General features: G+C 45.9%; 1 protein-coding gene across 1 annotated transcript in view; it reads left to right on the top strand.

Annotated features, from left to right (window-relative positions):
* The window catches only part of LOC134984879 (zinc finger protein 850-like), a 65,428-nt gene continuing 48,251 nt past the window's right edge, over positions 1-17,177 (top strand). Inside the window, exon 1 of the mRNA XM_063950357.1 lies at positions 1-1,383. Within this exon, the coding sequence (XP_063806427.1) occupies positions 39-1,383 (1,345 nt within the window). The 5' untranslated portion in view covers positions 1-38. The remainder of the gene's footprint in view (positions 1,384-17,177) is intronic.

Raw genomic sequence — 17,177 nt, 5'->3', positions numbered from 1 at the left:
ATGGACACACAAGCAGGAATATCTCAGAAGGACATCTAATGTTATCCCTGGATTGTGACATAAAAGATAATGACAGTAGACAGGATTCTCCAGGAGATAACCCCATTACCCCAATTATACATCCAGCTCTATCAGCTGGTCCCTCTGATCCTGGGAAATGTTCTCCTGATCACTCTGATATTGGTGCATCTGTTACAGCTCTGACAGTAGATACAGTGTTTCCCTGTTCTATAGATGCCAACTATTTTACACAGAACACAAAGCTTATAACCCAGCAGCCAGTTAAAGCAGGCGAGAGGCCATTTCCATGTTCTGAGTGTGGGAAATGTTTTACATACAAATCAGCTTTTGTTACACATCAGAGATATCACACAGGTGAGAAACCATTTCCATGTTCTGAGTGTGGGAAATGTTTTGCACGGAAATCAAATCTTGTTAAACATCAGAGTAGTCACACAGGTGAGAGGCCATTTTCTTGCTCTGAGTGCGAGAAATGTTTTACACGGAAATCAAATCTTGTTAAACATCAGAGTAGTCACACAGGTGAGAGACCATTTCCATGTTCTGAGTGTGGGCAATGTTTTGCACAGAAATCACATCTTGTTACACATCAGAGAAGCCACACAGGTGAGAAGCCTTTTCCATGTTCTGAGTGTGGAAAATGTTTTGCACAGAAATCAAATCTTGTTACACATCAGAGAAGTCACACAGGTGAGAAGCGATTTTCTTGCTCTGAGTGTGGGAAATGTTTTGGACGCAAATCAGATCTTGTTACACATCAGAGAAGTCACACAGATAAGAATCCATTTCTATGTTCTGAGTGTGGGGAATGTTTTGCACACAAATCAGATCTTGTTATACATCAGAGAAGTCACAGAGGTGAGAATCCATATCTATGTTCTGAGTGTGGGAAATGTTTTGCACACAAATCACATCTTGTTACACATCAGAGAAGTCACACAGGTGAGAAGCCATTTTATTGCTCTGAGTGTGGGAAATGTTTTACCCAGAAATCATGTCTTGTTATACATCAGAGAAGTCACACAGGTGAGAAGCCATTTCCATGTTCTGAGTGTGGGAAATGTTTTGCACACAAATCAGATCTTGTTATTCATCACAGAAGTCACACAGGTGAGAAGCCATTTTCTTGCTCTGAGTGCGGGAAATGTTTTGCACAGAAATCACATCTTGTTACACATCAGAGAAGTCACACAGGTGAGAAGCCATTTTATTGCTCTGAGTGTGGGAAATGTTTTACCCAGAAATCAAGTCTTGTTACACATCAGAGAAGTCACACAGGTGAGAAGCCATTTTATTGCTCTGTGTGTGGGAAATGTTTTACCCAGAAATCAAGTCTTATTATACATCAGAGAAGTCACACAGGTGAGAAGCCATTTCCATACTCTGAGAAATAAATCAGCTCTTGTTTCACACAACAGACATCACTTAGGTGAGGAACCATTTTAATCTTCTGGAGTATACTCATCATTGCCATGCGTTTTTCTTCAAGGTTCTTATCCTATCTCCTATGCTTTTTGCAATATACATGCTACCACTGGGTGAAATAATCAGATGTCATGCCCTCATCTACCACTGCTATGCAGATGACCTGTCTTTTGCTCCAGGTACCCAGTACCAATCCTAAATGGTTGTCTAGCTGAGCTCCAGGTGTTGGTGATGCCAGTTGGCTGTGACTCAGTCCTGGTGAAACAGGTCTTTATGATAGAAGCTCACCACCAAAGGACAGGGCTACAGCTCAGCTTTGCAAAGCAACCAGACTTACGCTTGGGGGTTCAGAGTTACAAAATGCTGATCATGTGCGGAATCTTGGTGTCCTGGGTGGTGGAGTGACACTTAGACATCACGTATCTGCCACAATCAGATCCTCATCTGAGGAACATAGCCAGACTCCACCACTTATTTCCCTCAGAAGATCTACCTACAGTCATACATACACTTGTATAATCACACATAGACTACTTCAATGTCCTCTACCTGGATCTCCCAGCAATAGAATTGCACCGCTTGTAGCTTGTACAGAATGCAGCAGCCAGGCTGTTACCTAACCAGCCCGTTCCTGCCACATCACACCCATTCTCTACTCCCTTCACCGGCTGCCAGTAAGATGGGGACTATTAATCTTACTGACTCTCCCAGCCCTACATGACCGGGTCCAAGGTACCAGAAGCAGCTTCTGCCTCCTTACTGCCCAACTTGCTTCCATCTGCAGATGGACTGTTACCAGCAGTTCCAAGAATCCCCAAGCAGTGCTGAGATGTCAGAGTGGAGACATGTTGGATGGCACTATTGCTGTGGTGGGGACTGCCGGAGGCACTATCTGTGGCTAGTATCCCCAAGCGGTGCTGAGGTGTCAGAGGGGAGAGACAGGGTGGGTGGCACTAGTGCTGTAGTGGGGCTGCCGTAGGCACTATGGGTAATTTATTTTTCATCCACTTGGGGTCACTGGAGTACTCTTGAGATATGAACTGAGAGTTAGCAGGAACATGCACATTTAAATTAGTAACCCTCCTTCCCCTCCATACTCCCAAAGGTACCTCACGTGGAGAGTTCTCCACAGTTCTTCTATTTTTCACAGATTTTTTCTTTTTTACACTCAATCCCTTCCCAGATTATTAAGAAGCTTTGGTCCGGGATTGTTTGTGCTGCTGCTGCAGCAATTGGCTTGTCGTGCTCAGGAGAGGAGTACGAGTACGGCGGCTGCCGCGACTCTGTCTTCAGAAGGAGGAGAGGGGGGAGGCTGAGCGCAATATATTTTGGCTAATATGGTAATAAGTCTCATCTTGCATGCTTTATTATACTTGAGTATAGGCATGCACATGGCAGGACGCCATTTTAACCTTACTTCCTGGTTCTTCTTGCAGGAAGTTTGCTGCTGTCCTACGACACTCGCCCACTGGAGGAGTTGGGGTGTTAGTAGGAATTCGGTACAGCACAGGTTTCACTGATTGCAGTGTGTCCCACGTACACTGCACTTCTGTGTTATACACACTTTAGTTACATTTTTACTAAGTCATGGGACTTGTCTGTTTTTTGTCTACTTGTCTGTGTACATAATGAGTAAGGTAAATGCAAAATCAAAAAAGCAGCTTAGCTGCAAGGTCTGTGAGAGTGTGTTACCTGACGGAACTGCTGCATGCACAGTATGTCTTGCAAATACGAACCCATACCCTGATCCTCCTTGGGTAATGTCTGGGTTACAATCGGAAATTGGCCGCTGCGCGAAAGGAGCGTGAGACGGCTAGATCTGAGGCTAGGGTAATACCAGAAGGGGCTCAGGAGATGTCTAGGACTTTGCAAGGGTTACAAAAGTCCAAGTCTAGCTGAGTTCCGAAAGATAGCATTTGTTTTATAACTTACCAGTTTCCGCGATGTTGCATTCTGACGATTCAATGCCAGACCTGATAGCTCAAGAGGAACATGAGGAAGGTGATTTGGGCCAGAAGTCAGATAATGAGGTTACTTATAGTCTGGCCATTGATAATCTCATCAGGGCAGTACATCAGGTTCTAAATTTTACGGAGGTTGAAGAACCTCTTTCAAATGATGAAATGTTATTTTCTAAAAGACGGAAAACACCGGTGTGTTTTCCTTATTCAGATTCTCTGAATAAGCAGTTAACAGAAGCATGGAAGAATCCGGATAAACGGTTTTCTATGACTCAGAGGTTTCTGTCTAGTTACCCGTTCCCAGAGTCTATGACGTCTAAATGGTGAAATTGCCCGGCTGTAGATTCCTTGGTGTCAAAACTTTCTAAGAAGTTAACCATTCCAGTTCCAGCTGCTATGACGCTTAAAGGCCCATCAGAGTGTAAGCTAGAAGCTATGCTAAAGTCAGTGTATACAGCAGTAGAGGTGTTTCTTAGACCTGCTTTGGTTGGAGTTTGGATTAACAAGGTTGTAGTTGCATGGGCAACACAGCTTAAGTTGGGCCTACAAGAAGAACATATGTGAATCTGCTGAGTATCTAGGTATAGCTTCTATGGACGTCGGCCTGGTTAGTTCTCACCTTTCAGCTTCACAAGTTGCAGCACAACGTGCACTTTGGCTGCATTCTTGGCAGGCGGAGGCAGAGTCCAAATGAGGAATAGAAGCATTGCCTTATGCTGGCAAGATGTTGTTTGGTCCTGAATTGGACAAATGGATTTCTCAGGCCACTGGGAGAAAGTCTGTTTTCCTACCATTGCCTTTACAGGTTCCTAAATGCAAATTCTCTGGATCAGCATTCAAATCCTATAGACCTCAGTCCTTTCGAGGCCATACTAGAGGAACAACCATACACAGTAGACATGGTAGATGATGTGGTTTTCAACAAACCACTAACCGTCATGACACTAAGACGACCGACAAGCCAGTGGCATGACGGGCTTCCAGCCCATCTCGGATCTTCAGTTGTGGGTGTCACAACTGAGGGCTGAGGCTGACTTAGGGAACCCTCAGATGTAGGGGCTGGCGTGTAGGTGAACCGTGGAGGTAAGATTAGGTTCCTAGAAATGCAGGATGTTTGAACACCATCAACCCGAAGGCGTGACCACAACAATGGAGTAAAATATAAAAGTCAATTTATTGAACACAGTATATATCTTGGCAATGAGATATCTTCAACAGTGAGTGCAGAATGAAATGCAGTACAGTTCCTGGGAGTGCAGCTGGTATTTGTGACTGTGGCTATGCAGAACAAGATGGTAAAGTCCTTGCCAAAATCCAGAGTTGAAAAGTCTGTGGCCACAGCTAACCGCTGTAATGAGGAACGACAAGTACCGCCCAGTAGGTGGTAGACAGGAGACTGGGACAGGCGCTGATACACTGAGGTTGAAGTGAAGTAGATAGATTTGCCAGAAACTACCGAACGAAACCGGTGTGAGGAAAGATGTGCTGAACTCACCACTGGAGCAACAGTTCGATGGTGAGCATTGATGAATACTGTGGTCCGATGTTGTGTAGAAGGAGATGCAGAGTGATATATGATTACCGCTGGAGATGACGTGAAGCACTGCTGTAGGCAGATGGTAACACCAAGCACTGCTGAAAGCTGGAAGCCAGTGACACTTTACCACATAGGCTATTGAGCTATGCTGTAGATAATGGAAGTAGTAACAATACCAAGACACCGCTGGAAGCAGAGCAGGTCCACAGCTGGAAGCCGATGTCAGGATCGCAGTAGAAAGCCAGGAAGCAGAGCTGGAACACTGCAGGAGTCAGGCTGCACCGCAGGGTGGTAATTGGTGCCGGTCTCTTGGAGAAGCTGAATCACAGGAGCTGGAGTACCTGGAAAGTCAAGCTGGAAATTCACCAAACAGGAGAGACATGTATGCAAGGATTGACAACCAAAGCACTGACCCTTACCCAGCCCTGGAGCAGGATATTTATACCAGCTGGTGAGCCTGGATTGGCTGGATAATATAGGCAGAGTCCAGACTGCAGCGGATAGGCTGAAAACAACGTGATAAAAAACAAACATGGCTGCACCTTTGTTTGAAACTGGAAGGAAAGTCTGTCTGTACTTTACATGTGGGAATCAGCAGTAATGGCGGTGGAGGCTGCAGAGAGCAGGAGACGCCATACTTTAAACAGATGGATGTTTCATATAATGTTGCCATGCCAGCGCTGCTGCAATCAGATAGGAGAACCTTGAGACACAGATATGCAGTGCGCTGCCCGCAGACAGCGGAGGTGGAATCCAGGCCTGGAATGCCGGGCCAGTCTCAGAAGGCACTTAGCAGGTAAATAATGGGGGTAATAACACGGATCGTGACAGTGGGAGCACGCCTTCAGACGTTTCATTTGGCGTGGTTTCAGACATCCATAGATGGGTGGAACCGCAATTTAGTGTTCAAAGGTTACAAAATAGAGTTCGATTGTCTTTCACCAATGCGATTTTTCAAGACATGTCTGCCTGTGTCAGGAGACAAGAAGGCGGTTCTGTAGACCATGATTCAGTCTCTCGTAGACTCAGAAGGTTTGATTCCGGTCCCAGATCACCAACAGGGTCAAGGTTACTATTCCAGTCTTTTTGTGGTACCAAAGCTGGATGGTCCTGTCAGACCAATATTGGACCTAAAGGGGCTCAATCAGTACATTGCTTACTACAGATTCAAGATGGAATTCCTGCGGTCAGTGATTGCAGGTTTAGAACCACATAAATTCATGATTTCTCTGGATCTCAAGGATGCGTACTTACACATTCCAATTTGGCCACTGCATCAGGTGTACTTCAGGTTTGCAGTACAACAAAACCATTATCAATTTCAGGCACTACCATTTGGCCTCTCGTCAGCTCCTCGGGTGTTCACGAAGGAGATGTCTGTGATGATTGCTCACCTCAGATCCCTGGGAGTGATAATAGTTCTGTACTTAGACGATCTGCTCATCAAAGCTCCGTCTCAACAGATACTCCTTCAACATAGAAATTGGTGTTGAATCGGCGCTCCACAGTACACACAAACCCAATTAAACTCTGGTAGCTGCTCACCAGTTGTGGACAGGCTGCCCCAACAGATTATCAATAAGATCAAAAAAAGCATAAGGGAGCGCTAGGAGAGTCTAATATTACATTTATTGATGAAACAGTGTTTCAAATGCCACATGAATCACAATATAGCCTAGTAAAAAGTATACACATTTATTTAATAAAATGCTGTATTAAATACAGCTGCAATGTATCACCTGAATTAAAAAATAAATAGTGAAATGACACTTAATATAACCCGTATTTTGGCCGTGCGTCCACGGACTAAAAGGTTTTATGGATTAGTTAGTTAGGAAAGATGGTGACGTCTTTCAAATCACTCCAGTTCGGAAGATTTCACTGAAGTCCTTTTCAACTGGATGTTCTCGCACAGTGGACAGGCTCACATCTACAAATTCATCAGATGGTCAGGCTGTCTCCAAGGGCCAGAATATCACTACTCTGGTGGATCCAAGTACACACTCACAGCAAGAAAAATATTTGGAGTCTGGAATTGGATTATTCTGATGACAGACGCAAGTCTCAGAGGTTGGGGAGCAGTGGTCCAAAATTGTCAGTTTCAGGGTCTCTGGTCAGAAAGTTTACTGTCAATAAATGTCCTGGAACTCAGGGCAATTTACAACACGCTGCGACAGGCAGTTCACATGCTCCATTCTCAGACTGTTCAGGCTCAGTCAGACAATGTGACGGCAGTCACATACAGCAACAAACAAGGAGGAACTCAAAGTCGCATGGCCATGCCGGAAGTTGCTTGAATCCTCAAGTGATATTGTTGGCAGTGTTTATTCCAGGAGTGGACAACTGGGAGGCGGATTATCTCAGCCGTTAGGATTTTCATCAAGGGGAATGGGCCCTAAATCCAGAGGTGGGTTTACCCACAGGTGGATCTAATGACATCTTGCCAAAATCATCAAACACCCCAGTATGTGTCCAGAACAAGAGATCCAAAGGCAGTGGCAGTGGATACTCTCACAATCACGTGTCCGTACAGCCTCGTGTATCGGTTTCCACCTTTTCCACTGCTTCCTCAGTTGCTAAAGCAGATCAAATGACAGTCCATGATAGTCATATTAGTGGCGCCTCATTGGCCTTGGAGAGCGTGGTTCTCGGATCTCAGAGGTCTACTCGCAGACAATCCGTGGACACTCCCGCTACGTCCAGCCATGCTACAACAGGATCTATTCCTGTACCCCGGTTTAGCGCTGCTGCGTTTGACTGGGGTGCTGTTGAAACCACTCTCTTCAGATGAGAGGGCATTCCAGAATCAGTTATACCAACCATGTTACATGCTAGAAAGAGAAAGCCAGTAACGGAAGCTCATTAACACAGGATTTGGCATGCCTATATAGGGTGGTGTGAAGCTCGGAATTTTCCGACATCAAGTTATCCTTTCAAGTTATCCCGTCTTTTGCTATTTTTACAGACAGGGTTAGATGGAGAACTGCGTTTATCTACACTAAAGGTGCAGGTCTCTGCCTTGTCAATTTACTTTCAAAGGCGTTTGACCCTTTTGCCAACTGTTCACACTTTCCTGCAAGGTGTCCTCAGAGTACAACCTCCATTTATACCACCTACAGCGCCATGGGATTTGAATCTGGTTTTAGATTTTTTACAGTCTTCAAATTTTGAACCCTTGCAACAAGTGGATGTTAAGTTTCTGACTTGGAATACAGATTTTCTCCTAGCCTTAGCTTCAGCAAAGCATGTTTCAGAATTGGGTTCCCTTGTCCTGCAAGCCACCGTATCTGGTGTTTCATGATGATAGAGCGGAACTTCGGACGAATCCCGCTTTCCTACCAAAGGTAGTATCTTCTTTTCAAATCAATTAACCAATCGTAGTTCCGGTATTATCAGAGGGTGCAGGAACTCCAGCTACATTGGATGTGGTACGCGTACCCCGCATTTATGTAGCCCAAACATCAACAGTACGTAAAACGGATACGTTCTTTGTTCTCTATGATGCAGTCAAGATAGGTTGGCCAGCTTCCAAACAGACCTTGGCCAGATAGATTAACTTGACCATTCGTCAGGTGCACTTTCATGCTAGTCTAACACCGACTGCATGTGTCAGCACATTCCTTGCGTTCTGTGGGAACGTCATGGGAGCAGGTCATGGAGCTTTTATGACGCAACTTTGCCGTGCGGCTACATGGTCATCAGTGCACACGTTTGTGCGCTTTTACAAGTTTAATACGTTTGCGGCATCAGCATCTAGCTTTGGCCGTCTAGTGTTACAGGTGCCAAACAGCTCTCCCGCCCAAGGGGGAAACTTTGGTATGTCCCAAGAGTACTCCAGTGACCCATAGTGGATGAAAAAATAGGATATTGGTACTTACCAGATAAATCCTTTACTTTGAATCCACAGGGGGCACTGGACGCCCACCCAGAGCACTTTCACCTGTCTTGTGGTAAGTTCAGTAGATCTTATGGTAACGGATTCTCACCAACTTGCTCAATTGTTAAGGTGATTGTTATCTATTGTCGCGTCAACTGTTCAGTTGTCCATTTCATTATGTGTCAACTTTATCGTTGTCCGTTATGTTATAATGTTATATGTAATTCTCTAATGTTCATCCTATCTATTGCTCCTGTTTGGCTCAGTAAAAACACTGAGGTACCTTGGTGTATGGAGGAGGTGGAGGGTTACTAATTTAAATATTTAAATGTGCCTGTCCCTGCTAACACACCGTCCATATCTCAAGAGTACTCCAGTGCCCCCTTTGGATTCAAAGAAAATAATTTATCTGGTAAGAACCAAAATCCTATTATTATCCCCAAGCAGCACTAAGGTGTCCAAGGGGGAGACCGGGCGGTGGCAGTAGTGGTGGGGCGATGGTGGGTGGCAGTAGTGGGGGGAACAGGGCGTGGCAGTATTGGGGAGAGAGTGTGGTGGCAGTAGTGGGGAAAGACAGGGTGGGTGGCAGTAGTGGGGGGAGACAGGGTGGGTGTCAATAGTGGTGGGAGACAGGGTGGTGGCAGTAGTGGGGGGAGATGGGGCGGGTGGCAGTTGTGTGGGGAGAAAGGGTTTTGGCAGTAGTGGGGGAAGACAGGGCGGTGGCAGTCTGGGGAGACAGGGCGGGTGGCAATAGTGGTGGGGAGATGGGTGGCAGTAGTGGGGGGAGACAAGGCGGATGCAGTAGTGGGGGGGAGACAGGGCATGGCAGTATTGGGGGAGAGAGTGCGGTGGCAGTAGTGGGGGAAGACAGGGTGAGTGGCAGTAGTGGGGGGAGACTGGGCGGGTGGCAATAGTGATGGGGAAACAGGGTGGTGGCAGTAGTGGGGGGAGATTGGGTGGGTGGCAGTTGTGTGGGGAGACATGACAGTGGCAGTAGTGGGTGTAGACAGGGTGGTGGCAGTAGGGGGATGAGACAGGGCGTGTGGCAATAATGGTGGGGAGACGGGTGGCAGTAGTGGGGGGAGACGGTGGGTGGCAGTAGTGGGGGGAGACAGGGCGGGTGGCAGTAGTGCAGGGAGACAGGGTGGATGGCAGTAGTGGGTGAGATGGTGGGAGGCAGTAGTGGGGGGAGACAGGGTGGATGGCAGTAGTGGGTGAGATGGTGGGAGGCAGTAGTGGGGGGAGACAGGGCGGGTGGTCACAGTGCAGTACCAGGGGCTGCTGGAGGCAGTAAAGAGGTGTATGGGTCCCGCACAGAACCAGTTGATAATTAGACTTAATGATGATTATACTTCCTTATTTCTAATGAATCCCTTGTGTGTGTTACTGTTATTTGCTGTGTCAGCCTTTATGTGTGTTCTGTGTAATAATCCTGAAAGTAGTGCTGCTACCGATCTCATATCATTTGTAGTAACTTGGAAAAGATGAGATATGAGGTGCACTCTGGAAGCTTATAGGGGGTTAATCAGAGATGAACGCAGATGTGACATCACGCAGCCTCCCCGGAAAATGGTACCGGCCCGCCCGCGTTCACCCCTCAGGGATGTGATCGCAATGTATGTGTCCGCACGGCCGCTGCGCATGTGCATTGTGCCACCACCTGCAAACTGCTGCGGCCCGCTGTTGCGGCTGGGTCTGAATGACCCCCATAGACTGTTGTGCAGAGTAAAGTATTTTTAATGTTTAATACACAGATTTTTCTCTATATTTTAAAGATATGAAATAAAGTCGTTTAAAAACAAAATATTTCCATTGAGTCTTTTTATGTGTCTGTGTATTATCTTATTTCCAGATAATTGTCGCTATGGTGACAGAAACAATTTCCTGTTAATGTGTCACTTGTAGTGTTACTTTTGTGTCCACATAATATCAGTGTTGCTGTGTATAAATACCCGTCTGGTGTATAAAGGTGGGTACACACGCTGCCATTATGACTATGCGATTTCCCTTGCACTGGCCGGAGCCCAGAACCACCAATAGTGACTGTATGTACTTGTGATTGTGGCTATGTGTGATTGTGACATATCATGTGAATAGTGGGTGACATTACAGGGGGGGGGGTCTCTGTAAGTAAATAGTGGCAGACATTTTATATCAGTGCATTTATGTGGAGTGGGGGCAGTGGCCTGTCAGGAAGCTGCAATTACATGTGTGTGTGTGTGTGTGTGTGTGTGTGTGTGTGTGTGTGTATATAATACACTGCTCAAAAAAATAAAGGGAACACTTAAACAACACAATGTAACTCCATGTCAGTCACACTTCTGTGAACTCAAACTGTCCACTTAGGAAGCAACACTAATTGACAATCAATTTCCCATGCTGTTGTGCAAATGGAATAGACAACAGGTAGAAATTATAGGCAATTAGCAAGACACCCCCAATAAATGAGTTGTTCTGCAGGTGGTGACCACAGACCACTTCTCAGCTCCTATGCTTTCTGGCTGATGTTTTGGTCACTTTTGAAAGCTGGCGGTGCTTTCACTCTAGTGGTAGCATGAGACGGAGTCTACAACCCACACAAGTGGCTCAGGTAGTGCAGCTCATCCAGGATGGCACATCAATGCGAGCTGTGGCAAGAAGGTTTGCTGTGTGTGTCATCGTAGAGCATGGAGAGCATGGAGGCGCTACCAGGAGACAGGCCAGTACATCAGGAGCTGTGGAGGAGGCCGTAGGAGGGCAACAACCCAGCAGCAGGACCGCTACCTCCGCCTTTGTGCAAGGAGGAACAGGAGGAGCACTGCCAGAGCCCTGCAAAATGACCTCCAGCAAGCCACAAATGTGCATGTGTCTACTCAAATGATCAGAAACAGACTCCATGAAGGTGGTATGAGGGCCCAACGTCCACAGGTGGTCGTTGTGCTTACCGCCCAACACCGTGCAGGACGTTTGGCATTTGCCAGAGAACACCAAGATTGGCAAATGCGCCACTGGCGCCCTGTGCTCTTCACAGATGAAAGCAGGTTCTTACTGAGCACATGTGACAGACGTGACAGTCTGGAAAGGCCAAGGAGAACGTTCTGCTGCCTGCAACATCCTCCAGCATTACCGGTTTAGCAGTGGGTCAGTAATGGTGTGGGGTGGCATTTCTTTGGGGAGCTGCACAGCCCTCCATGTGCTCGCCAGAGGTAGCCTGACTGCCATTTGGTACCGAGATGAGATCCTCACACCCCATGTGAGACCATATGCTGGTGCAGTTGGCCCTGGGTTCCTCCTAATGCAAGACAATGCTAGACCACATGTGGCTGGAGTGTGTCAGCAGTTCCTGCAAGACGAAGGCATTGATGCTATGGACTGGCCCGCTCGTTCCCCAGACCTGAATCCAATTGAGCACATCTGAGACATCATGTCTCGCTTCATCCACCAATGCCACGTTGTAGCACAGACTGTCCAGGAGTTGGTGGATGCTTTAGTCCAGGTCTGGTAGGAGATCCCTCAGGAGACCATCCGCCACCTCATCAGGAGTAGGGTGGCCAATCCCAGGATCGGCGGGATCCCGGGATTTAGGCCCAAAAATGGCCGGGATTCAATCCCGGGATTGGAAGCTCCAATCCCGGGGATTGAGGGATCAGCGTTGAGCGTCCACAGGACGCTCAGACGCTGCCCGGCTTCCTCCTTCCGGGTCCCCAGCGCTGCGTGAGAGGTCACGCTGCGCTGTCAGAAGCCGTCAGCAGCGATGAAAGGATGATCCCCGCCCGCCCTCGGTATATGGTAAGTTATATGTGCGGGTGGGCGGGGCGGGTTGGGGCGAGGGGTCGGCCACCTATCTAAAAGCCAATCCCGGGTATCCCGGGATTGGCCATTTTTCAATCCCGATCCCCGGGATTGAAAAAAAGGCCCAGGATTGGCTTCCCTAATCAGGAGCATGCCCAGGAATTGTAGGGAGGTCATACAGGCACGTGGAGGCCACACACACGACTGAGACTCATTTTGACTTGTTTTAAGGACATTACATCAAAGTTGGATCAGCCTGTAGTGTGTTTTTCCACTTCAATTTTGAGTGTGACTCCAAATCCAGACCTCCATGGGTTAATAAATTTGATTTCCATTGATAATTTGTGTGATTTTGTTGTCAGCAGATTCAACTATGCAAAGAACAAAGTATTTCATAAGAATATTTCATTCATTCAGATCTAGGATGTGTTATTTTAGTGTTCCCTTTATTTTTTTGAGCAGTGTATATATAATCTAGCAGATGTACAGCACTCAGGTATATATTATTATATACGGCGTATAGGCCAGCCATCACACACAGGGCAGATTTTATATATATATATATATATATATATATATATATATATATAATCTAGCAGATGTGCGGCACTCAGTTTCAATTTTATGAAAATTGTCATCAGGATAATCAAGAACAAACAATGTATTCACCTTATATCCCCCCTATTGTGAACAGCAGCGGCGCCCGTCTGGCAGGACCCGCCCAACGGCCGAGACACTGGGAGATGACGTAAATACTTAATGCGTTATACTCATCATCCCGGAGACCCGTCACCATGGAAACCCGAGATAGTGACCCTGATACAAATAACAGTAATGTAACACAGGACAGCAGAGAGAAATCACATAATAACACATGATATACATGCCTATGGACAAAAAGTCTCACGGCAGCTAAATGGCTAGAAAATAAATACTATATATGGGGGATGGCTCAATAATGCAGCTATATAACTATGTGAGCCTATAGTAGATGCCTTATAGTGACCAAAGGTCATGGGATAAGGTTATATAATTATATGTACTAATGATGAGTGGACTAGAGGGAAAACACACTGGCAAAACAGATTCATGACTAGATAGCTAATGGGTCAATGAATCTCACATTTAAAGCTACAGGTGCTACATAATAGTGCAGGCTATTGAAAACATGCTAGTGACACAGCCTCATTCACACCCCGAGTGGTGATGACGTCCAATTTTTTGATCCATCTTGTCTCACATCTTAACAATGCTCGATGTCTGTCCCCTCTCCTAATTTTGGGGGCTACATGATCGATCATTCGATATTTGAGGCTAGCAAGCGAGTGCCGTGCTTCCACAAAGTGGCGTGCCACCGGTTGGTCGCTGGTTCCATTGGTTAAGGCTGCTCTAATAGTAGAGCGATGAGTGGTCATCCTCTCCTTGAATTTTCTTATCATATTGCCTATGTAACACAAGCCACAGGGGCAAACTATCCGATATACCACGTAGGTGGATTCGCAAGTCAAGTGATGTTGTATCCTAATTTTGTAGCCCAAATGCGGATGACAGAATGTGTCACCTATGATGAGATGCCTACAGGTGGTACATGAGCATCTGAAGCATCCTGCTTTTAGTGGAGCTAACAGGCGAGTATCATAGGGATGATTTTTATTGGAGATGTCTGTCTTGACCAAGATGTCCCTCAAATTCCTGGCTCGCTTGTAGCAAGGCATGATGTCTGTAGATTGTAGATCTAACTTATTGTCCGTTTGAATCACGTGCCAGTTTTTCTTAGTCACTCTGTTTGTTATTACTGAGGTGGCATTAAATTTACTCTTCCATGGAAAGTTTGATTTAGCCTCTGATGTAGCGTTCTTATGTAGTAATTTGGTACGGTCCATCTGTAACACTTTATATTTGGTTTCGATCAGCTGCTTGATATACCCTCGCATAACCAGTCATTGAATCAAATCATCGATCTGTGTTTCGGTCATCTTGATATTATTGTTGGATCCTATGAATTCTGATCATTTGTGAATATGGCAGTCCAAATTTTAACCCTCTTGGATGACAACTGGAGGCATGCAGGAACGTATTCCTATCTGTGGGTTTGGAGAATACTGTGGTACTAATCAGAGCATTGTTGATAGAAATCCTTACGTCCAAAAAGTCAATGCTACTTTCATCCATTTGATATGTAAGCTTGACATGGCTGTCAGAGGCATTGTGTGCGTCCAAGATTTCTTTCAGGCTGCTGGATTGGCCCTTCCAAATGCTTAGTACATTGTCCATAAACTTCTTATGTATAAGGTGATTACATTGTTTGTTCTTGTTTATCCTGACGACAATTTTTATAAAATGTAAACATTGATACCTGCAAGTAGTGCTGTTTGAAGTTTGATATACCTGAGTGCTGCACATATGCTAGATTTTATATATATATATATATATATATATATAAAATCTGCCCTGTGTGTGCCAACCGGCCTATACGTCGTATATAATTATGCGTCCTGCCCCGTGTATACAATTATGCGTCCTGCCCCGTGTATATAATTATGTGTCCTGCCCCGTGTATATAATGATGTGTCCTGCCCCGTGTATATAATTATGTATCCTGCCCCGTGTATATAATTATGTGTCCTGCCCCGTGTATATAATGATGCGTCCTGCCCCGTGTATATAATTATGCGTCCTGCCCCGTGTATATAATTATGCGTCCTGCCCCGTGTATATAATTATGCGTCCTGCCCCGTGTATATAATTATGCGTCCTGCCCCGTGTATATAATTATGCGTCCTGCCCCGTGTATATAATTATGCGTCCTGCCCCGTGTATATAATTATGTGTCCTGCCCCGTGTATATAATTATGCGTCCTGCCCCGTGTATATAATTATGCGTCCTGCCCCGTGTATATAATTATGCGTCCTGCCCCGTGTATATAATTATGCGTCCTGCCCCGTGTATATAATGATGCGTCCTGCCCCGTGTATATAATGATGCGTCCTGCCCCGTGTATATAATGATGCGTCCTGCCCCGTGTATATAATTATGCGTCCTGCCCCGTGTATATAATTATGCGTCCTGCCCCGTGTATATAATTATGCGTCCTGCCCCGTGTATATAATTATGCGTCCTGCCCCGTGTATATAATTATGCGTCCTGCCCCGTGTATATAATTATGCGTCCTGCCCCGTGTATATAATTATGCGTCCTGCCCCGTGTATATAATTATGCGTCCTGCCCCGTGTATATAATTATGCGTCCTGCCCCGTGTATATAATTATGCGTCCTGCCCCGTGTATATAATGATGCGTCCTGCCCCGTGTATATAATGATGCGTCCTGCCCCGTGTATATAATTATGCGTCCTGCCCCGTGTATATAATTATGCGTCCTGCCCCGTGTATATAATTATGCGTCCTGCCCCGTGTATATAATTATGCGTCCTGCCCCGTGTATATAATTATGCGTCCTGCCCCGTGTATATAATTATGCGTCCTGCCCCGTGTATATAATTATGCGTCCTGCCCCGTGTATATAATTATGCGTCCTGCCCCGTGTATATAATTATGCGTCCTGCCCCGTGTATATAATTATGCGTCCTGCCCCGTGTATATAATTATGCGTCCTGCCCCGTGTATATAATTATGCGTCCTGCCCCGTGTATATAATTATGCGTCCTGCCCCGTGTATATAATTATGCGTCCTGCCCCGTGTATATAATTATGCGTCCTGCCCCGTGTATATAATTATGCGTCCTGCCCCGTGTATATAATTATGCGTCCTGCCCCGTGTATATAATTATGCGTCCTGCCCCGTGTATATAATGATGCGTCCTGCCCCGTGTATATAACTATGCGTCCTGCCCCGTGTATATAACTATGCGTCCTGCCCCGTGTATATAACTATGTGTCCTGCCCCGTGTATATAACTATGTGTCCTGCCCCGTGTATATAATTATGTGTCCTGTCCCGTGTATATAATTATGCGTCCTGCCCCGTGTATACAATTATGCGTCCTTCCCCGTGTATATAATTATGCGTCCTGCCCCGTGTATATAATTATGCGTCCTGCCCCGTGTATATAATGATGCGTCCTGCCCCGTGTATATAATGATGTGTCCTGCCCCGTGTATATAATTATGTGTCCTTCCCCGTGTATATAATTATGTGTCCTTCCCCGTGTATATAATTATGTGTCCTGCCCCATGTATATAATTATGCGTCCTGCCCCGTGTATATAATTATGCGTCCTGCCCCGTGTATATAATTATGTGTCCTGCCCCGTGTATATAATTATGTGTCCTGCCCCGTGTATATAATTATGTGTCCTGCCCCGTGTATATAATTATGTGTCCTGCCCCGTGTATATAATTATGTGTCCTGCCCCGTGTATATAATTATGTGTCCTGCCCCGAGTATATAATTATGTGTCTTGCCCCGTGTATATAATTATGTGTCCTGCCCCGTGTATATAATGATGTGTCCTGCCCCGTGTATATAATTATGTGTCCTGCCCCGTGTATATAATTATGCGTCCTGCCCCGTGTATATAATTATGTGTCCTGCCCCGTGTATATAATTATGTGTCCTGCCCCGTG

This window comes from Pseudophryne corroboree, assembly GCF_028390025.1.
Source record: "Pseudophryne corroboree isolate aPseCor3 chromosome 3 unlocalized genomic scaffold, aPseCor3.hap2 SUPER_3_unloc_9, whole genome shotgun sequence".
Taxonomy (NCBI): Eukaryota; Metazoa; Chordata; class Amphibia; order Anura; family Myobatrachidae; genus Pseudophryne; species Pseudophryne corroboree.
This window is presented reverse-complemented; position numbering and strand designations above follow the sequence as displayed.